Below are 22934 nucleotides of genomic sequence, written 5' to 3'. Positions count from 1 at the left end.
CAGCCTCAGCTCACAGTGTATGAACACAAAATACACTAAACCCAAGAGGTTTTGGCTCCAGAAACATATTATTTTTAGATGTGGGCAAAAGTTTCAAAATGGTCTAAAATATCTTTGAGCCCGGTTCCCACTGGGAATTAATTTCATTGATTTCTATAGGCTTTTGGTTGACCATTCACTAAGCTGGTTTAGAAGTACATTTTATCCTCTGTTTTTTTATTTTACTTTATTTCAGACTAATATACAATGACTACATTGTTGCAATCTCCCAAGAATATATAGAGAATAAAACAATTACACTGAGAGATTGGTACCCTCTTGTCTGTAATGTGGCCCTTATTTCAAAACATCCAGGTGTTATCTGACATACTAAGCACTTGAAATACAGGTGTGATTTACTGGGATATATGGACTATCTGATTAAGTGTGCTAGCTGGAGATATCACCAGTTAATGTGCAGATTTGATGTACTGCACATTCTACTTACCTTCTTCATCTACTGTAAATTTCTACTGTAGATTTGGTTTTGAATTCAGCCCATGTTGGAATAGAAGCAAGAAAAATTATTTTGATGGTTCTTCAATAACCAGTGCAATATGACCTTGTCGCCTTGATTAGTTTTCAGAGAACAGGGCTCTACATCATGAAGAACGCTTAGTTTTAGCTGTCATTGACAGACTCAGTTGAGATAGTTTTGAGTCATTGTGCACTGAATTGGAGCCAACCTCAAGTGGCAACTGCAGCCTAAATTTGCCTCAAGTAGCTACTTTGCATCTGTGTTAAGGCAGAGTGGCTAACCAGTGGGGGGGAAAAAAAAAAGAAAAAAAAATTGCCCTTTCTATTCTGTATTTGATCTGTTATATTTCTACCTTGTTGGTTAAGCAACCAAATCTATGCATGCCTCTGCTTCAGAAACACCCCCCATATACTATAAACTACTTAGAGCTAAAAGGTGGCAAATGTAAACTTTAGATGAAATGATTTTCATTTTAATGTTCTATTTTCAGTCATTCATTACTTACAGAAATATTTTAGGCTTAAAGTTTGCGTGCTTAGCATCAGCCATAATTTATTTTTTTCACCTATTAGAATATTAGGGAGAAAAAGACCCTGTTCTGAAAGAATTCTTGCCACATTAAAAATAATTAAATAAATAATTTTATCAACAATATAGCTAGGAATTTAAAATATAAATTGGCATGGAAATATTCATTACTTCAGAGTACATCATGCTCTTATCATGAGGGAAATTAATTCTGATTTAACTAAGCTTTAAGGATTCATAAGTTGACTTTGAGCACCTGTAATGGTAGGTCTAGTTAAAGAAAGGTGTTCTTGTTGCACATATGCTATTGGTTTGGGAACAGATTTTCTTGTTAAAACTAGTCCATTTGTGTTGTGGAATATTAAATATTCACAGTTACTATGTTATACTGCTGGCTTTTATCTTTAAAGAGAACTACAACTTACATTATTTGGAATATACCGTGGCAGCTTGTGAATTTGCAAGATGTGCAAAAGAGAGGTGGGGACAGCAGTTGTAAATACACATTGGTTTGAATTCCAGCTGAGCATCTACCTTGTCTACAACGCGCATATGCATGCACCTATTGCTATAAGCATGTCTCAACATATTGGCTATTACAGCAGGAGTAGCAGCATGTGCAATAAGTTTATATAATGTTTCCTAGCCTATTCAACTCTGCAGCTGCAGATTCCCTGATGTGTGCAGAACTGTGCTCACTAAAGCTCTGCTCTGATAGGTTGTAGTAATGTAGACAAAACTGTACAGTACTGTGGCCTATTTGAGAAATGAAAAAATAATAATTTCGCTTAAACAATTTTTGTATGCAGCTACTTTTTCTTAGGCCATGTCATTCTACATCAATCTTCTGATACAAATGCAGAGCTTGTTATGCAGAACTGGATATCCATCTTCCCTGCAGAAGGACACTGCACCAGAAAGACAAAGCTGGTCATGTTTTCACTCACATGCATGTAAACCATCATATTGCAGAGCTCCTTGGATGCCCATTGTAGACCATATATGATCCACTTACATAGGTGCTTTCTGCTTTCAGGAAATTATACAACAAATACCATTTTATTCTAATGTGATCTTGTTGTTATAGATGTGGGTCAGTCTATTTTTATGTGTGCTTACATAACTCAATTATTTGTTCCCAGCTGAAATTTGGCTTACATTCCACAGAGGAGAGCAACCCTGTTACTTGCAAAAAGATTAAGTGTTTTATTATAAGTAAATATATGTATATGTATATAGATATATAATATGCAATTATAGCACTGTAATTTTAAACTCTTCTTGCTCATTTGGATATACTTAGGTAATAACTCTTTTACATTGGATGGATGATCAGAGCTACCACATCCTGGCAGGTGAAGTCAGAAATATTATGAATGTAAAGGGATCATCATCATGTTGTAGGAGACAGCTTTTGCCAATCATTTCTGGACTGAGAATTGTAATTCCAATATTTACATAGTCATGTTATGCATATACATGTATCTTAACTCAACTCACTTATTGGTTAATTATAAGCAATGAACTCATAATATATATATGTTTAAATCCCACTCTAAGGAACATCCTTCACTCCATTGACTGTCTAGAAAGCTTTAGCTCCAAGCCCAGCAGGTAACAGAAGTGCCAGAACGTTATGCATTACGCATTAGCCATTGCACATAGCCCCTAGGTGAGGTTTGTGCACTAACAGTATCCTTGCATGTTATCTTCACTATGATTACTTCTGTGAGTAAAGCAAAGAATATGCATGGAGCTTTCAGGATGATCAAATGTTTATGAAATTACTAGTTACATCCCTGCTTGCCCAGATGAGTGATGAGAGGGGAAGACATTTTCTCCTTGGAGCCAGAAAAGTCCATTGTAGGTTTTTAGGCAACAATCTCAAAATTCTTCTGTGCTTTCTTGGATGCTTGCAAGTTTTAAGTGTTTCCTGGAAATTTGCCGACACCCCTAAATGCAGTATTTATGCACTGCAAGCCTAGAAGTCTTTCATTTTTAACTAAATTTTACTAGTTTCAGTACTTGGAAGTTAGGTAAAATAGGGTAGATATGCTTTGCAGTACAGTACTATAATTGTTATAATGATTATATGGTTCATGTTCATATGCCACAACATCCTCTTTCTAAAATTTAAGCCACAGAGGATTTTCAGTTTGCAAAGATTTCCTTGGGGATAGGAAGTCAGGAGGACTTAAGTATTCTGTGAAGCTTGCCTTTGAACACGTGCACATGAACAAGTTTAAATAAAAGCATCTTTTTGGAGGCTGTGTTCTTGAATGCTTGGTATACACATATATACATCAGTTCTGTTGTCATTGGATAGTGAAATCAAATCATTTTGTGGTAAACTGTAAATATAAACCGACATGAGCAGATTTGTCCATGAACAGGAATCAGCCTGTACAGACTACTAACGTATGCAGTTCTGTACTCAAAGCAAAAAGAATATCCTGTCTGCTTTGTTGTGGTAGCCAGGAGACTACGTTCTCCATTAAAACATGTTTGTTGAACCTTGAAATTTACAGTAGGCAGGTACTCCCTTTTCTTACTATTGTGCGTCATTATTTTTCTAAGAATACTCATCCACACTCCTTGTTATTTTCTAGATAATAAATGAGATTTTGGCAGATTATTTTCCTAGCATGCAGGGTTAGAGCATAACATAAGAGTCCAGAATCAAAACTCTATTTTATTTAAATGAGGCCACTATTCCATTTACATACCTCAATCCATGATAGCAAGTATATAGCAACAATGCCCACTACTCCAGCAAAGCAACTGTAAGAGTCAGCTCTTCAGAGCCTGATGACTCAGGATTGGTGACAATGGAATATGAATTTCTCAGATTCTGAACAAACCATTTGTTGTCAGGCTCAGAAACAGGCCCTATTAATATTTGCTATTGCTTGTCAAAGAGTGGAATGCTACTGCTCCATATCCATGTGACATGACATCACTGGAAAAATGTTATAAAGGCTGAACTTGTTGTTCTGCATGGGAGGTTGGGTCTAGAAGCTAACAGGAGATGCTCTGCCTATTACTTTGCTTGCACTCACATTTGGTAGGCCTACTGAATACCTGTTTTGTTACAATACCAACTCTGAACACTCCAATAAGGAAGACCTCTTATTAATGTCCAGAAAGGCTTAATTCAATGTATGCTAAAGCCTAGCCACATTTCTGTTTTCCTTCTGCTGCCATTAACCATTTGAGACCAGGCTCTTGCATTAGCCACTTCAAAGTGAAATCTGTTTGTTTGGAGTAAACCCTGTGCATTACCTTATATACATCAAGTATGTATTTTGGCCTGTTAAGTGCCATTTGTCTTACATCATCAATAACTTTTTAGAAAAAAGTATTTTATTTAACTGTTAGAACAACCTTTTTGATAAAAAGGATTGAAAAATAAAGGAAAATAAGTCTACATGTATTCTTAGGGACATCTGATCTTAGGGCTAGTAGATGCAAAATTCAGGATTCTTTCCTCTTCATCTCCTGCTGGATCTATTTCTGCTTTGCTAGGAACATCCACATGTGGTTGTGAGTCACTAAGTCTAACACATGTTACTCTAAAGAATGTTTTATTGCTCTCCAGGGAGAGCAAGTTAGAGCTAGCTTTCACCCTGCCATTGTGTCTTAAGGACCTTGGATAGGATGTCCTCCTTCTTTCCCTATGCTGGCAGGCTTTGCTGTCCAATCAGACCTACAGCACGAGCTATTGATTTACTTCCAGTTATTTTTCAGAAGCAATTATAGATCTAGAAAATTTACCAACCAAATAAACCCTTCATTTGTTGCCTATTTCAACCCAATTGTTCTCTGTGTAAGGCAGCAATCCTTTCTCATTCAGCTTCTGTTCCTAAGAATGAGGTTTGTTCCGGTGCTGCCTCATCAACTTTCCTTCTTTGTGCATATTTAAAAACACAGTCTTAGCTCTTGGAGTGACTACCAGCTTTGGGATGGCAGGTCCTGAGTAACCAGGACCTTTCCAGAACAGTGCTTTGCTGAGAGGCTGTTGTAATCATAGGCGCAGTTGAAGCCAAAGCCTTTTGCTAAGGGAAATGATAGTGGCCCTTATGTGCCTGCTCTCCTTAGAAAAGATGATGCAAGAACAGAACTCCATGTCAAAAAGAGCCCTGTGGTGGTTGCGTTCTTCTCGACCCCTAAGCAAAACATTGCTCATTACTGCTCCTTGAAAATCTCACCATGAAACCCCCATTTTTAAAGACTATAATTCTTGTGCTGTTCCAGCTGTGTCTAACACAGGTTCCTTCCTTTCTTTCCCTTTTTCCTTCCTTTCCCCCTCACATTCTGCCCCTTTCCACATTGTCGTACACTATGTTTTCTCTCTAGTACTCCATGCCTTTCCCTTTCCACAGGACTTTTATTTTTACCGTTTTTATTTTTGGCCCATCATCCATTCCAGCTGGCCCAGTCTCAGCTCCACCTTTGTACCCCTCCTCCTTACCACTCTGGACTCTTCTGCTCTTTACTGCTTCCTTCAACTGATTCAAGCTTTTGTCAGTTCTTCAAGCCTTAATGTGCAACTTGCATGCCCAGGCTTCTGTCTTCAGCCTTCTCCTGGCTCAAGATTCCACAACAATATTCCCATTATAGGTCCAAATTTCCATCTGAGCCAGTCTTACAAATGACTTTTTCTGCTTTCATATCTTGTTAACCTGGTCCCATGCTTCCCAAAGTTTTCATAGGCAATATTCCCCTGGACTCACTTCTGCACTCCAATCCCATAGCTTCCATATCTGCCTTTGTATTTCCTGCAAGGTGAATACTGCTTCTAGAAATCCATGCAGTCTTGCAGCTTCAGTGACATCTCTGGAACACCTACTTCGCAGTGCCTTGAAACTGCTGTTCTCTAGAAAGAAGCTCTCCAAGGCTGCATCAGGTGTGTACTGGGCTGAAACCTGTACAGAGGACACTGCAGTTTCTTTCAAGAGCTCATACTGAAATTTCCTTCCCAAGAAAAAAAGAGTGTTGCATGCCTAAATCTCACTGTGGTACAGGGTTAGGATGTGGCCAGGGCACACACCTGGATTTGACAGATAGGAAGTACTCCTGGTTCTCCAGTTTAGTGTGGCATCTGAATAAACGTTGATAATTATTTTGGGACTAGTAGGAAAAAACAAACAAACAAACAAACAAAACAGCTGCCTTTCAATCTTCTACAAGGAAGATTCTATTGATAATGGGTCAGTCCTCATTTCTTCACATTTGTGGGGACACCAAGTCCCTGGAGAAGAAGACAGCACTCTAATGTGGAACTGGAATCACCATGGATTGCAACTCACTTGTCTTTCTTTCTAGACTGGCATATACACCATCTCTCCTCACCCTCAGTTTCTCAAATCTCTACAGTTCTACCTTTCCAGCTTAAAATTTAACTTAGTATCATATACAACATCTTTTTTGCTAGTGATTTCCCTCAAGCTTTCTCTCCTGTCCTCCTGGGGACAGCTTGGGGAAGGATCGTGTGGCTGACAGGTAATTGTCACAGGTCAGGAAGGTCACACAATGAACTGCACAGGTTGCTAGAAGAAAGATGATAAAACATCACATACAGGCTACTTTTAAAAAATACAGCCATCTTTGAGGCGTCTTAGTCCATATTCCAAAAATCAAGACACCAAAAGTGTTAAGTAATTTGGTATAATGTAAATCCTGGCTCTCTATTCCTCAGTTTAATTTTTGGTATTTGAAGAAGAGCCATTAGATTGCATGATGGTATCAACCCAATATGCAAACTGAATCAATAATGTAAGTTTCTTTCCTTTCACCACCTTAAATGGTATTCACAATTCGGGATTTGGAAGCTATGTATATGGATGCTCATGCACACGCTGTAAGAAAAATAATCAGTAGTTGGCTACAGCACAAACACCTATTCAACTAGTTGCAAGAATACTCACAGAGACCAAATTTAGCTACTCCAAAATATGTCATTAAACATACTGCCAAAATCATATTGAACGCCATATTTACGTATAGAAAACAAGTGTTCAAAATCCTCAGTCTTTGGAATGCAGATGGAAGTCTAGTGTTCAATAAAATGGCAACAGAAATAATGCTTAAAGAGCATATTTAAATAATGTTCAATCTATTTTTACTCAATAAATTGTTATTGACAAAATAATGGGTTTAGTACACATCATGAGCTGCCAGAAAATGATTAGGGCAAGAATCAAAGAAGAGACAGCTAATGGAAGGAATCTGTATTAATTTCCCAGGTCTTTTTATTTTAATCAAAGAACTATCCATTTTAAACTACTTACTCAATAAAACAGCTTTGCTCTGGTTCAAATACCTGGTTTCGCTTCTGACCTCCAAAATGTATCCTTCAAGGAGCTTTTTCATCTGTGTAGTCATTTTCTGGAAGGGACTACGACTTCTGCAAATTGATCAGATGGATTAGAATGTAACAGGGTTTTACAAATGCTGCATCTCCCTGTAAGATTTTGAAAGAAAAAGGGACAAAATTTTTCAAGCATAAAAAAAATAGCTGTGGATAACCCAAAATGAGTGTTCTTTGCATAGATTAGTCAGAAATGCATCTTGCTAACAGGGTATGGTACACTATCCACTGAAATCTCACTGTCATCTGGAGAAATAATCAGTACAGGTCGTGCGTCCTGAAGAGTGTTTTAAATAGTACCAAATTCTATCATTCTTTAAATGTCTTCTGCAGAACCCAGCTAATTTAAGGCTACAATAGAATAATCTAGTTGTTTGGCAACTATCTGCATAGAAACATTTCAATAACATTAGGAAATGATTTTCAGAAAAGCATTGAATGACTTCATTTATAGTTTATTCTTTGTTTCTAACCCATAAATTTCCTCAACTGTGAGTTCACTGTAGGGAAATAGAAATTTTCTCATCCTTTTTTTTTTTTTTTTTTTTTTTTTTTTTCTGGGTCCATGTTTTAGAAGAGTTTAAATGTATGTTATCACTAATTATTACAATTAGGTTAATACTGTTTTCTGTAATTAGTTTCTAATGAACATATGTTCATTGATGAAATCCGCAGCCTATATGCGATGCCATTTGAGCTGAGCGGGCAAGAGAAATGTTAATCATAAAATAACTATTATGTATTGCACTTAGGCACCAATCCTGCAAACACTTAGTCACGAGCTCCATTTTACTGCTGTGAAAAAATTAAACTTAGATAAATAGGAGCTCTCAGGATAGTATGCTGCAAGTCTAAGTAATGTCATGTTTAAATTATTTGAGCATGGACATAGCTTAAGGAATGAGAGTGGTCAGATTTGATTCTTAAATATTTTAGCACAAGTTCTTAAGTAAATACTTCAGTGAATGGAAGCTGGGATTAGGAAGTCCTCGTGTCAGAGAAGGAGCACCTCCGTCCTGCCTCCAGTGTGAGACTGCCCCAGACATCAGCGTGCTACTGTAACACAGCCTGTACCCAAAAGGCAAAAAGGTTTCATTTGATTGGGTGTAAACCACTTTTTGTTACTCTGACTTCCTAGGTGAGCATTTTTGTCATGTATTTATTTCTGATGATCCTGAATCCTAACATTTATTCCTGGTAATTTATTGTTACTACTCCCGATCTAGTAATTTGAGCCACAGCTGTCCCTGTAATTGTAGAAGGAAGCGTGTGGAAAATCAAGGGAAAGTCTGGACGTTGATAATTACTGGGATTAACAGAAGTTATATTGAGACCCAAGGGCCGTTTTAAAAGAGATATAATAACTCGCCAAACTATTAAAAATGTAAAATTCACTTTGCACTTCTTGCCTTCAGGATAGAGCCATCTCACAGAGGTATTCTGTGGTGTGATATATATATATATATATATATGATTGGTATAATTAGGATTGTATTCCGTGTTGGTTTAGTCTTTGCCTGAAAGTGTGTCTGTATGCATATATATGTATATATATATTTCAAGTATCATGCATACAACAGATTGCAATCCTTCTTCCTCCCTCTTCCCCAGCCTAGTTAGGCCTCGTGTAGGTCTATTTTGTTCAATGCTCTTTTGCATAACAGACCTCCTTCTAGGTGAAGGAAGTCCGCCCTAGCCGGTGCCATACAATAAGACGGGCCTCCAGCTTTCGGTGTTTTCCGAACAATGCCAAGTGACAGAAAATAGCCGCCGGAGACCGCTTTGCTCTGGGACCACAGGGGAACGCACCGGTGGCGAGGACGTAGGCAGGTGGCACGCTTGGCAGCACTTTTCTTTGGTAAAGCGGCGAGGCTGGGAATGGGACGAGGCCCAGGGTGAGGGGGTCCCTGCCCGCCGGGGGACCGCGGGGAAAGTTGCGGAGCTCCGCTCGCCCCCGGCCAGCGCCGGGCTCCCCGCCGCCCACCCGGCACGGCGCGGCACGGCACGGCACGCCCCGCACCGGGGCGGCGCGGCTGGCATCGGAAGGCTTGGGGTGGGGGGGGAGCCGCCAACAAAATAATAAGGCTAATTAATAAGAAAAAGAAAAAAAAAAAAAAAAAAGCGCAGCGCATCCCCGCCGAAAGGGCCCGAAATAGCGCCAGGCGGCCGCGCGAAGCCTCCTTATTATTCCCCCGGCGTCGGCGCTCGGGGGAGATGCCGCACCTCCGGCGGAGCCCCTGCTCGGGGCCGGGCTTTGGGGCCGGCTTTGGGGCCGGGGGCCGCCGCCGCCCGCCTCGCCGGGTGCCCCGCGCTGCCGCCGCGCCGGAGCCGCGGCCGCGGGAGGAAGAGCGAGCGGCGGCGGCGGCAGTTTCCCCTTTCCCCAGCCCTGGCTCGGCGGGCGCATGCTCACTTGTGCCCGCAGCCCTGGACCATATTTGTCAGGACTGCTCGAGAGCCGGAGAAAGAGAGAGAGAGAATTTGGGGGGGTAAGGAGCGGCGGGTTCCGAGCCGGTCCGCCAGCCGCGCAGGGAGCGGCGCTGGCGGAGGCCGGTGATGGGTTTTGGTTTCGGCCCTAGGTGAGGATGAAAGTTGGAGAGAGCGCGAGAGATAAAGGGAGAGGCGCACCTCCTCTCCCTCCCTTACGAAACGGAGCCGGGGAAGGGGAGGGGGCTTCTCCCCCAGCACCTCGAGCGGCAGGGATGGAAGTTAATGCCGGGGAAAGTGGGCAAGTGGCTCCCAAGTGGCTGGGGAGCGGCCGGGGCGCCGGGTGTCTCCCGAAATAATAAGTGTGTGAGTGTGAAAGAGGAACAAAAGAAAGAGAGAGGTGCCTCGCATTTCTTTTTCCCTTCCCAAACACACGAAGGGAGTACACGGGGATATATATGCTCGCGTTTATATGCACACACAGGCACGCACGCACGTATGTGGATGTGCATATCTATGTATATGGGGGAGGGAGCCGCTGAAATGCGTCGGGGACGGGGGGGGGGGAGGCTTTTTTTGGGGGGAGGGGGCTCCGAAGGGAGGGGGAAGGGAAGGGGAGAGACATTTTGCAGACTTGCCCCACCAATGAGCTTGTCAGTTGGCTCCATTTAATGCCACTTACGGGGCACCGCCGTGCCGCGGGGAACAATGTGATGCGGGTGCAGCCGCCGGGCTCGGGAAAAGGGGGGCGGGGGGGTCGGGAAAAAGAGGGGGGGGGAACTGCGGCTTGCGGGGGTGCTCGGGGAGGGCGGGAGGAGGAAGGGGGGGGCCCTGCGCTCCGCGCCCCCCCGGGCCCGGCTCTTTGTTCACACGCACGGGAGGACGGGGCGAAGCGCGGGCGCCGGGGGGGGGGGGGCAACGCGCGGCCGGGAGGGGTATGAGAAAGCCCCGTTTTTTTCGGTCGGAGGCGGCAGGCGGCGGCGGCTGCCGGGAGATACCGGTTGAATGTGCCGTGGGTCCGTCCCCCCCCCTGCGCGAAGGCCTGCTCAGCGCGCAGCGGAGAGAGTTTGTATTTTCCGTCGCTCCTCCGCACTTTGTCTGGTCGTGCGCGAGAGGTATTTAAAATATAATCATCTCCCAATTTCCGCCATTTTGGGGAAAGTTTGCACACACATGCACATAGCGAAAAAAAAAAAAAAAAAAGCTCGTAGCGATTTAAAAAAAAAAAAAAAAAAAGTCTTTTGCTTGAGTGCTCAGTTCCTGCCTCCGTGCGGTGTGTGCGCCTCGCTGGCTGCGGCAGGCACGGCGGGCGGCCGGGGGACGGCGACGACCCCTGCCCGCTGCGGGCTGGGGGCTGCGGGGGGGTCCCCGCCTGTCACCGCCGCTGGCTGCTCGGGGGGGTCCCCGCCGGTTGGCCCCGGGCTGCCGGGGGTGTGCGGAGCTGCCCGCACCCGGGGGGGGCCCGAAGGGCCGGGGGGCGGCGGCGGGGGCTGCTGGCCAAGTTGCGTGCCGGGGTCCGGCTGGGGAAGGGAGGGGGGGGGCGCCGCAACCGGCCGCCTCTCGTCTCCCCTCCTGTTTTGTGCAGCCGGTGCACGTAACAACAGGATATCGGCACACTTGTTTCTCGCTAACGTGTGTGTGCGAGGCGCTGTTTTCGCGGCGGGGGGAGGGGGAAAAAGATTTTGGGGCGGGGGGTGGGGGGGAGGCGCTCCCGCGGAGCGGCCGCCCGGGGCGCGGGGCCAGGGCGAGGCCGGCGGGGCGGCAGCGGCCGGGGAGGGGGGCGAGGCTGTGGCGACCCCGCTCCCACCCCCATTTCTCCCGCCCCCCCCCCCTGGCTCCGGGCCGGAGTGTGCGAGCGGCGGAGCGTGAGAGAAAAAGTTGCGGCGGAGGCTGGGGCTGCGGGTACGCGGGGCCGAGCGGGGCGGGCGGGGGGCAGCCCCCCGAGGGAGCGAAGCTCCCCTTCTCCTCCTTCCCTTCCCTTCCCCTCCTTCCCTTCTCTTCCCCTCTTTGCCTTCCCTTCCCTCCCTCCCGCGGGAAGGGGTGACTTCTCCGCCGAGGGATGCCCGGAGATTGGCTGCCAGCGGCCGAGGAGCAAATCCCCGCAACCCCTTAGAAAAAGAGAGCTCGCCCCCCTCCTCCTCCTCCTTCTCTTCCTCCTCTTCCTCCTCCTCCTCCTCCTCGCTGGGGGAGGGGAGGAGAGGAGGGAGGAGAAGGTGAAGTCTTTTTTCCCTTCCACTCGGAGACAGCCTCCCTTTCCCGGATCCCCGTCTCGGGGTGGGGTAGGGGGGGAGAAAAGGACCCGGTAAACAAGCGGAGTCCCTCTCCAGTTGTGCAACTTCCTCAGGAACGCCCGGCACCCGGTTCCTCTCCCACCCCCGCCGCCGCCCCCGGCCCTGCGCTGCGTTGCGGTGCGGCGGGGGGGGGTCAGGCTGCCCCCGCTCGGTTTCATTGCGGGGGGGGGGGGGGAGGAGGAGAGAAATTTGGGAGAGGAGCGGAGCGACGCGAGAAGCGCTCCCCGTGCCCGCCGCCCCCGGCGCTGCCCGCCTGCGGGGTGCGGAGCGGTGCGGAGCGGAGCGGCCGCTTTTGTCTCCGCGCTCCGGGGCGAGACGCGGACCTGAGCTTTTTTTTTTTTTTTTTTTTTTTTCCTCCAGAAAGTTTCAAGTGCAGCAAAAACACGCCGCAAAAACTGGCCAAGGAGGGACCTCTGGCGGTAGGCCCCGGGCAGCCGGGCCGGGCCGCGCCGTTCCGGGTGCGCTCCGCTGCCGCCGGCTCCGGGCGAGCGGCTCCGGAGCGGCTCCGGATCCGGATCCGGATCCGGCCGGCGGCTCTCGGCGCCGTTTCGCCGCTTGCCCCTCTCGGGCGCGGGGCTGAGCCCGCATTGGAAACGCTCCCCAGCCAGCAGGCCCCTGATCGGGCAGTGAGGGTTATAATGTGTGTTATTTTGTAATTACCCGCGCCGAATTAGGCGGGCTGCAGGGTGAAATGTGACAAGAGTTGCATTTTCAGTTTGCCTCCCGTTTGGTTCCTTCTTTCCCCGGTGCGGTGGAGTGGCATCAGGCGAAGTGGTTTTGCTTTTTGTTTCTACTTCTGAAGCGAGGCTTTGTAGGGAGTCCCAAAAGTCAGGTGGAAAGCGTAAATGAAACTCGAGAGATGCAAACACCACTTTACGTTGTTTTAGGAAATTGTCTGCGTCGGGACGCGTCACAGAATTTTCGTGCTGCAAATTTAAAGCCTCCTCAGGCGAGCGGTTCTTTTTACCAAGGAAGTTATCTCATTCCCAGCAGTTCAGATGATTAACATCTGTAAGGGAGAAACTCGGGGAAACTAGCGGTGGAAGGCAGTAAAGCACTCTGTTTAGGTCCTGGTGGTGCCGGGTAGTCGTCTTTTCCCAGCGTGACTTCAGCGGCTTTTGGCTATGGTCTGGTTGGTCTTCTAATGAAGGTGGCGTGCTAATGACGGTGGCTGAAGCAGCCGTCTTATTGGATGGGTTTTTGTTGTCAACTGGGCAATTGTAGCGAACTTTGTTTTTATTTGTTTTTAAGGATGTTTCATATTAATTCAGTTTCATGATTTTTTTTCTAGATTGTTGCTTTTAAAAGTTACAGCTTTCAAGAAAATGATAGCACAATGAATTCTTTTCCTTTGACTTGTTCAGTTCTGTTGTGCATCACTTGGGCTGATGTTTGTGGGTTATTCCATTTACTCTTCATCTTTTTTCATACTGCTAGGATTATCAAATGTAAGTGATGGGTGTGAGGAACCAGTGATTACGTGACACAAGATTTATCGAGGAAAGTGATAGTGTATATGTAGCTTATTGTTGCATCGGTAGTAGGACTGCTCAGCGCAGTGGGAAATACAAGCTTTATGAATTGTAGATAAAGGAAGGAGATAAGGAGATGCAGTAACCAGTATTTAGGAGCTAGAAGAAAGTGCATTAATCGTTTAGGGACTGCAGACCTTGTGGAAGCTGGAAAGAGCAGGCGGAAGCATAGGAGGAGGGCACGAGTCAGAGAAAAGGAGTGTGAAGAGGCAGAGTGAGTTAACTGGGCAGCTAACTTCTCTTGGTGACAATTTGAAATAGGTCAGGTGATATTCAGTGTCAGGGTTTGGTGCGTCACAGTTTTTGAGATGTCTGCACAGGGGAAGGAAGGAGGCATACGCAGGCAAAGGCAAAAGTGTTCTCTAACTTTCTGTGCCTGGTTCAGGGAATTAAGAGAAATTCACAAATGGGATTTCAGAGCTGTTGTGCTTCAAGCCTTAGGGTCCGAGTAGCTTACATCTCCATTCAGGATGGCACAGCCTGTAACAAGCAGAGGAGACACTTCTTCAGAGTAAGGTGTGGGTTCTCTGAATGAGTTGAAAGCTGTGGGTGGTAAATTTCATTAGCTGCTGGGATAGTTTCGGCATTGGGTAAATACTAGTACTACAGTACTCTGTGAGTATTTGAAAGTGATGCAGTAGCCAAAGCCTGTGTATAACAGTAAATGTTATAGAGTTTCTAGCTCCAGTACCTATGCTGGCAGAGACCAGGTTCAGGTGGAGGCATCAAAAACCTTACTTAGCACTGGGGCAGGCTCGCTTTTATCAGAGAGCAGAGTTTGCAGTTTGTATTGCGTGTGGCCAGGTTTCTTCTGTGAGGAAACAGACTTTAAGCCTACCTCCTGGGAAGCAAGACCAAACACACACAGTATCCCTGGAGAACCTGACAGGCAGAAAAGTAGCAATAGGTAAAATAAGAGGAAATAATACTAAGGGGGCATCATCAACAGGAAATCTGATCTGATTTCTGTTACAAGTGCTAAGAAGGACAAAGAATTCTAAGATTAGGTCCCTCTGTGAACACCATTCCCACCTATATAGCTCATCTTTAAGATAATTTGTTTGTAATAAACTTCATGAGCAACAGGCAAAATAGTGAAATTGACTCAAACAGCTCTTCAACACACAGAACAGAAGAATGGCAGAACTGGTGAAAACTAGTTTTTGAAAGCTACTTGAAAAATGAGATTTTGAAGAAAATGTGTAATCTGCAGATACTTCTTTTAATGAAACATTACAAGAATTAAAACCTTAAATAGATATTTAAAAAGCAGATATTAAAACATGGTGGATAGCCTCAAAGCATTTTACCATTTCCTGCTCTGTTCCTGTTGTGGTTGTTTTTCTTTAAGTAAAGAATCAGGTGCAAAAAGATGAAGGGTGAGAAAGAGATGAGTGTGTGGTGTACCCTGCTGGAGCAGATGATCGTGAGAAGGAAGGCTGGGCTCACCCCCTTACACTGAGTAGGAAGTACTGCTCTCTGCTCTGCACTGTAGCTACGCGTGATTGTTGGCTTTCCTTTGCTGTCACTGTTGTTGTGAAGCTAGCTTAAAACCAAGCCTGTCTAAAACAGAAGGGGAGCCTGTGCTGTGTGGGGTAGTTCTGTGTTTGCCTTGGGCAGGGTGATGATTCAGCCCTGGTCACTTTCCCACTCTTACATGCTAAAGCAGACAACGATGTATCCACCTGTACCCTACTGCCAAAGGCTGGTTGGTGTGTTCACAGCTCTGGTACACAGCATTATCTCCTGCTGATCCTCCTGATTGCCCCTGTGTGCAGGAAAACCACATCCCTCCTGTGTCCCTTCAGCCTGTGGATGCTATGCTAAGCAGCTTTCTCCTTGGAGATGACTAAAATAATCAAATGTTGTGTTAGGACAAAAACACGGTGCCTCTGTTTCCACAAACATGCATCAGGACTGGTGTCTTCAGCTCCATGGGAGCCTCGAAGGCAGAGGGGAGGTTGCTGTGGTTATCAGGACATCACCTTCCCCTCTTTGTCCGTTGGACCTCACCCTTCCCACTGATTGCTTCCACTTCCTCTGTCTCCATGTCCCGGGTTTTACCTCTCCGAGCAAGGCCTGATAGTATGGGATGGGAGCAGACACCAGCCTCCTCTCCTGGAGCAAGGCTGTGCAGCTTTCCTGGCATAGTACTTGTAGAAGTCCTCAAAAGCAAAAATAAAAGCACACAGGAACGCATAAAACAAATAGGCATACCAAAAAGGACAGGTTATGCCCATCTGGTGGTGCTGACTTTACTGTTGAAACCTCCTCTCTCTGCTGCCTGGTGACCTGTGTTGAATTGGGCCCAGGGGTCAGAAATCATGTATGGTGCTACCTTGTGCTTCTCAAAGGTGGCATATGAGACTTTCAAAATGTGGGTAGGTGTCAGTTAATTTTTTAAGAACTAACTGAAAGAAAAAATCCTTCTATTATTACTTTTTGACGTACTCAGTACAAAACTCTATAATTACTTCAGAAACTACTTACAAGTTTAACTGGCATATCCTCGCCTATTTCTTTGGTATAAATCTTTAAATAGAGAATCTTTCACCAGGTGAATCCATCTCATTTTTAGTGCTCTTATTCTCATTAAGTATCAGCTCTGTGAAGTGCTCATTTATTGCTCAACCAATTGGTAAAAACAAAGGTTTTTCTAAAGGATGTGTCTAATCTTATTTCATATGCATGCTTAGTTTAATGAATTTACTGTGTATGTCTAAAACAACATTAGTGTTGAAATACTAAAATGCAGCACACTCCTCTATAGATGTTGCAGCTTACAGCTGTGAAGACTGAAACACAGTTGCATTCCTAATAGTGGATTTTGGAGATGTTTTTGGAAGGTGACTGTTTCAAGTTCTTACTATGATGGCCTTACCTTCACGTCAGATGGCACTCAGTGACAGGCATCGGCACAGCACTGTAGTTGCTTGGCCCAGTATTCATCCAGCATTTTTACTACTTTCTGGAAGTGTTGTAGTGACAGGAATGATAGCAAGTGAAATTATTATGGAAGGAGTTACACTAGTTCAAAGAGCTACATCAGAGCTTTAAAAATGAAAATGAGTAGATAAGACATTCAGCAGTTTTCTTTCTCCTGTGATTTAGATGTATATATTGCAATGATTTTGTCCTTTTTTTAGTCTCACATTGCTGTAATAATGTAATAGGTCTTTTTCTCCCTTCTTATTATCATTAGTAGAGGGATGTAGACTGATCTTTCATCTGTTCAAACTCAGGAAAGCTGGAAACGGATATTTTGTTAAATGTAATTCCTTTTGGTAAATTCATTTCTATCTGCATCGCCCTGTGACCTTTTCATCCCCAACAAGAACATTTCTGAAAGCTGCAGAAAAGGACCATTATGTGAAAGTACAAGTTGTACCTTTGATTTTAATTTTAAGAGGAAAACAATAATGAATACCTTATCAAACAATAGAATACATCCTTATTGCTGATTGTTACCTAAGGAAACTCTGTTAGGTGCAATTAATTTAAAATCTGTGTGTTCTCTTAAGATAAATATGCCCTGTACCTTTCTATTACCAAGATTTTACTTTGGCTTTTTCAAGCAGTTTACATCCTGCATCAGCAGGCTAGGCTGAAAGACTTTTTCCCTGGGTCCTTTTTTTTTTTTTCTTTTCCAATTGATTCAATTACAAAGTGTGTCTGTAACGTGAGTGGCACCACCAGAGATGCCAGGACATGATGCAGCAGCTCACTGTTGCTCCTCTCTTCAGGACAGCCACTGCTGCAAGGAAACACTTCCCCACCAACTCCTAAGCCTCTTCCCATTTTTCATTATTCCTTCTGCAGAAACGTTTGGAACATATTTGCCATAACAAACCACAGAGGAGTTGAGTGCAGCATCCACTAAATAAGATGGTAATTTAGGATTACTTAGAAACTTCAGTTAATACAGAAAGCAGCTTTGTCTGTGCTTAGCCCACCTAGCTGCGGGTAGCTCATCACACCAGTGTGCCTGGAACAGTGTGCTTTGTCTCCCTTCAAGTATTTCTGGGTAGACTGAATTTTCTGCTATTTCTTAGCAGATTAGGTCTTGTGTTTTTGTGAGAATGTCTGTGTCCCTGACACCATGCTGCCATTGAGTTTGGTGTCAGCCCGCTCGAGTTCCTCTGCTGCAGTGCTGAAGACTGGATTCCTGGTGGGCTTGAGCTCTACAACACCCAGTGCCTGGGCTCAGATAGAGGTTGTGTTGCGGGAGCTGCCCTAAGGTAGAGTGGTGGGTTTTACCTGGGAGAGGTTTTTAAAGACAAGGTCTAGGAATTTAGGGAATATCTCCGTTTGCATTGAGTTTGTGTGTGTTTATTGATCTATTTTGAAATGAACTTTTGTGCACTGACAATATGTTTTTCGGTATTTTCTCATAGAGGAGTACTAAAATGAGGGATTGAAAAGGCACTTTAAATGATGTACTTCTTATTTCAAATGTGTCACGTGAAGCACGTGTCCTTTTGTCAGAGAGCCTTCTGTAGGCACAGAGAGCTGTTGACCCCATCTCTGAGCCCTGCCTGACGTGTGGACCGAAGGGGAACACAGACATTTTCACCATGGGTTGTGTTTTCTGACTGAGGTCCTGCTTCGGAGCAGTTGTGTGCTGGCTGTAGCGTAGCAAAAGTGCTGATGGTGTGAGGTGTTGCTCGGGGTGGTAAGGACTACACAGTCCTGCTGCACATGAGGAGGAAACTGAGGAGAAACACAAGGGAGATCATACCGCAGACACAATGCTGGAGTAGTACCTCTCTGTAGTGGTGGTGTTCCATTGACTGGTGATTTTTTTCTAATGAAGAAAAATGTAAATTTGAATATTTTTTCACACAGTGGAATTAATTAGCTAAGCATTTTTCTCCTAAAACTTTCAGTCGAAAACTTCTGGAAGACCTGAGTTTACTTCCGCTTGGTTTGCATCTTCTTCTGTTATCTGTGAGTGAACAAATGTTATGCTCAGTTTGTTTTTTTTTGTGGAAATTTCAGAATCTTAGAGAGTGCTAATAGACATTTGTGGAAACTTGATTTTGGGAGTGGGACCTAAGTTAAAAATTAAAACATCAAAAAACAAGGTCAAGCAACTGAGGAAACTTGTCTACCTATTTGAATTTCAAATACCAATCCTTGCAGGAAAAGCTTGCAGGCAGTCTGCAGACAGAGTATGAGGTTTAGGAAGTATTTGTTAAAGAGTTTAGAGAGTATAAGTTTGAAAAGAGAGAAGCTTTTGCTGACAGTTCACAAACTGAAGACAGAACTCATTTTGCAACAGATTGCTTCAGCTGCTAGGCACAGCACAGAAGTCCCTCAGAAAGAAAATGAATGAGTCAGATTTCACATCAAGAAAATATTAAATTAGGTGTCAGGACACAAATTTTGAGATCAATGGGTTTCTAAGAAGCAGAAAGGAAGAATTTGGTGCTAGTCCCACATGGCTGCTAAAACCATTTGCAATTCAGTGCAATTGATATCATCTTTGTGATAGTGAGAAGTGCTGGGCCAAAGGCAAGGGCCAGTGGTATGTGTAATGCAAGTGTTGCTTGTGCAGATTATTGGAGGTAAACACTTACCACAGGATGGGGTGTCCAAGTCCACTCTTTATGAAGATAAATATTTTCTCTTCTGTTTCTACTGTACCGAAGCAGAGGGATCTGGTAAAATAAGGTCTTGCAAAGCCGAAATTTTCTCTCTTGCGTATGTACTTGTCTACGTCTAAATGAATTTTACAAATACAAATCAAATATTTGGTGAAACTGTATAGAGACAGGCAAGGAATATCTGGGTCTCCTGAGTCACACAATGAAAATGACAGACAGTTTCAAATTCATTTTGCAATTTTAATTTGAACTTGGGTAAATCTTTCCCATCAGCGTGTTATGAGATATTCAGTAAAACCTTAATATCTTCTATACTTAATAAGTTCTTTAAATCAGTTCTTAATATATTTCTGTCTCGTGTTCCCCAGAACAAATGGTTTTTTTTTAGGTGTACTTAACATGTGTTTTCCCCATGTCAATTTATTTGCAATTGGAAATTTCTCATTTCTCTCCAGTTCTCGTTGCTAGCCTCCTAGTGTATAAAGCAGGGATTACATTTTACGGTTTTCCAAAGATTTTCCCTTGTTTATTACTGTCATCACTTGTCCACATTGTCAGTGTACTGAGAAGTGTTTAATACTAATCCATGGAGTGCTTTTGAAGAAATGTCCAGTGAAATGATTATTAAACCATTTTTAGCATTTTCAGATTTTTTCTTCTTTTTTTTCTTTTTTCTTCTTCTTGTTTTTTTAGTGCATGCATCATGAATGAATCTGCCGCTAGTGGAAATGGTCAAGAGTTTGATGTATTTAGTGCTATGGACTGGAAAGATGGCATAGGTACTTTGCCGGGAAGTGACTTAAAGGTAAGATTTGTAATTTTTAATAAGAAAGATACAAATTTTAAATGCCAGAGGAGTATATTTCACAAGCTGGTGTGTAGGTATCTCCTTTTATGAATAAAACATGAAACTGCAGCTCAGAGTTAAGAGACTGTATCCTGTTAGCTTTTAGCTCTGGAGTTTCTTGATTCAGTTTCTGGTGCTGGCAAAGACAACAGTCATCCCCGTAGGAAGGCATAAATTAGCACTGCCTCACTATACAGACAGAAGTAATCAAGTGCACAAGAAATCTCAAAATTTAAGTATGAAAATTCAGTCCACTTACATTGCTGTCTCCCTAAGAATCCCTGTACTGTCACTGACTTTCACGGTCTCATATTCTTATTTTTTTTTTATTTCTAAAAATAGTTTTTTGGTTTTTGTTCTTTTTTCTGTGCTTTTGTCATGTGGGTGCCTAGCAAAATGAATAAAGTGAGTGCTTCTAAGGTTTGTATAGTTTAGAAATTAGAATAGCATTGGAATAGTACTTTTAATTATTTTTTTCACACCACATGCATTTACCCAAGTAAATTATAACAGTTCTATTTTCAAAATATTTTATGTATTAATCTTTTTTTTTTTTTTATCTAATACTTTTTACCATGGCCTCATCTACATTAGCTAAAAATACAGCTTTGGTATTAGAGATTTCTTGCACTATTTTTCCTGTTGATTGTAGTTGGTATTTTCCTATAATCCCATTTAGACCTACATTGATGAGGTTTTCTCATAGTCTGATTTTTAATTGGAATCTCACAAATTTGTTAGAAAATGTGAGTTTTTAAAGGAACTTTACATCCCTTGGTGCCTAAAACAATTTCTTGTGTTAAAAAGCTAAAAACGTGAAATTTGGGGTACATGTGTTGTGCATGTTATTTTTTTTTCATTTGTTTGTTTAGTTTGGTTTCGTTTTAGAAAACAGAATCACAGAATAAAATCACAGATTAATTTTCTTTGGAAAGAAGCTCAAGACTTTCTAGTCTGACACCTCATTCAAAACAGGGCCAATCTAAACCAGGTTGCTCCACGCCTTCCCCAGGACAGGTCAGACTGCCTCTAGGGCTGGAAATTCCACCACCTCTGGGCAAACTGTTCCAGTATTTGACTACTCTCATGGTGTTTTTTCCATTCGCTGATAGGATGCATGATAGAATATCCTGAGTTGAAGGGGACCTACAAGAATCATCAACTCCTGGATCCGCACAGGAGTATCCAAAAATTAGACCATGTGTCTGGGATCATTTTCCAAATGCTTCTTGAACTCCAGCAGGTTCAGTGTCATTACCACTTCCCTGTGGAGCTTGTTCCCGTGCCCAGCCACCCTCTGAGTGAAGAACCTTTCCCTAATACCCACCCTGAATCTCCTCTGTCAGAGCAAAATGCCGTTCCCTTGGGTCCCAACTGGCATATTGTGCCAATGCACATGACATGCCGTGCACTGAAGGCAAGATTTAGTAAAACAAAATTATTTTTAACAGTACATTAGGCAAACACCCCAAAGTACTGATTCCTTATGCTGATACTGTCTTGGTATAAAGGGATGAGATTATCCTCCAGAAAAACTTTCCCCTTTAGGAGCTTGTGCCTGTTGCCTAGACTCATCCTCTTTATATCCTCACATTGAGTACTTGAAGACAGCAGTTAAATCTCTCCTTTTGTTCTTAAGATGGCACAAGTAATTTCCTCAGCATCTCCTAACCTGTCATCTGATGCAGCCTCTGTTTGTTCTGGTGGGCATCTGTGGGACTTGCTCCCATACATCAACGTCTTTTTTGTACTGGACACAGCAGTCTGTATCTGGTCTCCCAAGAACTAAGCTGAGGTGAATAGTCAGATGCCTTGACCAGATGGCTACCCTCTTGCTAAAACAGCCCCAGATGCTTTTGGCCTTCATTGCCTGAGGGAATGTCATGACGCTGCAACAGAAGAGGGTCAGGCTGGGTGTTAGGAAAAGGTTCTTCACTCAGAGGGTGGTCGGGCACTGGAACAGGCTCTCCAGGGAAGTGGTCATGGCCCTGAGCCTGCCAGAGTTCAAAAAGCCTTTGGACAACGCTCTCAGACACATGGTCTGATTTTTGGGTGGTCCTGTGAGGAGAAAGAAGTTGGACTCAATGGTCCTTGTGGGTCCCTTCCAACTCAGGATATTCTATGATTCATTGCTGCCATGGGTCTGTTTCTGCAAAGCTGCTTTCACACAGCCAGTCTCGGGCTGTACTGCTGCATGTTTTTATTCCATCCCAGGTGCAAGGCCTTGCATTTGCTTCTGCAGAACTTTATGAGATCTTGTTAGCCCATTTCTTCACTGTATAGAATTCTTTTTTTCTGAACTGCAGCAGTTCAGCCCTCCAGTGTACCAACAACACTTCCAATTTGGTAATTTGCTTTTGCTGCCTATATAGAAGCCTTTCTTTTTGACTTTGCTATTTTCTTCTCCTGCTGAACTTTGGGTTTCCTAATTCCATTGTTGTACTCTTGAGCAATGTCTCTGTACACCTTCTCTGTATAATGTTTCCCCAGTGTTACCTTCTGCATACTTCCTTTTCCATTTAAACTAAGTAAGGAGTTCCCAGTTCATTCATGCTGGCCTTCATCCACATTCCCTTAACTTCTTGCACATTGGCATATGTCTTGTGGTGTGAAAAGGTTGACCCTGGAGATACCGAGCTTTCCTGGGCCCATTTACCCTTTCAAAATCTGTTCTCCTGAAATTCAGTGCTGTTATTTCATTGTTCATTTTGCTCTTTTCTCTTACGATTGCAGACTCCACCATCATGTGGTCACTACTGTGAAGGTTGACAGCCCCTTCATATCCCTAACCAGTTCTGTATTTTTTAATAAGTTTAGAA

General features: G+C 43.8%; 1 protein-coding gene across 12 annotated transcripts in view; it reads left to right on the top strand.

The window, feature by feature from the left end:
* Positions 1–9738: 9738 nt before the first annotated feature.
* The window catches only part of L3MBTL3 (L3MBTL histone methyl-lysine binding protein 3), an 88410-nt gene continuing 75214 nt past the window's right edge, over positions 9739–22934 (top strand). For 2 of the 12 annotated variants that reach the window (XM_072036016.1, XM_038176748.2), the window contains exon 1: positions 19962–20073. In XM_072036016.1, coding sequence (XP_071892117.1) covers positions 19972–20073 — 102 coding nt within the window. In that variant the 5' untranslated portion in view covers positions 19962–19971. Of the gene's footprint in view, positions 9992–10537; positions 10559–11545; positions 11742–12303; positions 12550–12593; positions 17901–18548; positions 18610–19961; positions 20074–22934 lie in introns of those variants that run through there. The other 10 variants (XM_038176754.2, XM_072036015.1, XM_038176757.2 and 7 more) reach the window with 10 other exon arrangements.

The sequence above is a fragment of the Anas platyrhynchos genome, chromosome 3, assembly GCF_047663525.1.
Source record: "Anas platyrhynchos isolate ZD024472 breed Pekin duck chromosome 3, IASCAAS_PekinDuck_T2T, whole genome shotgun sequence".
Lineage (NCBI taxonomy): Eukaryota > Metazoa > Chordata > Aves > Anseriformes > Anatidae > Anas > Anas platyrhynchos.
Note: the sequence above shows the minus strand (reverse complement) of the source record. Positions and strands in the feature narration are given on the sequence as shown.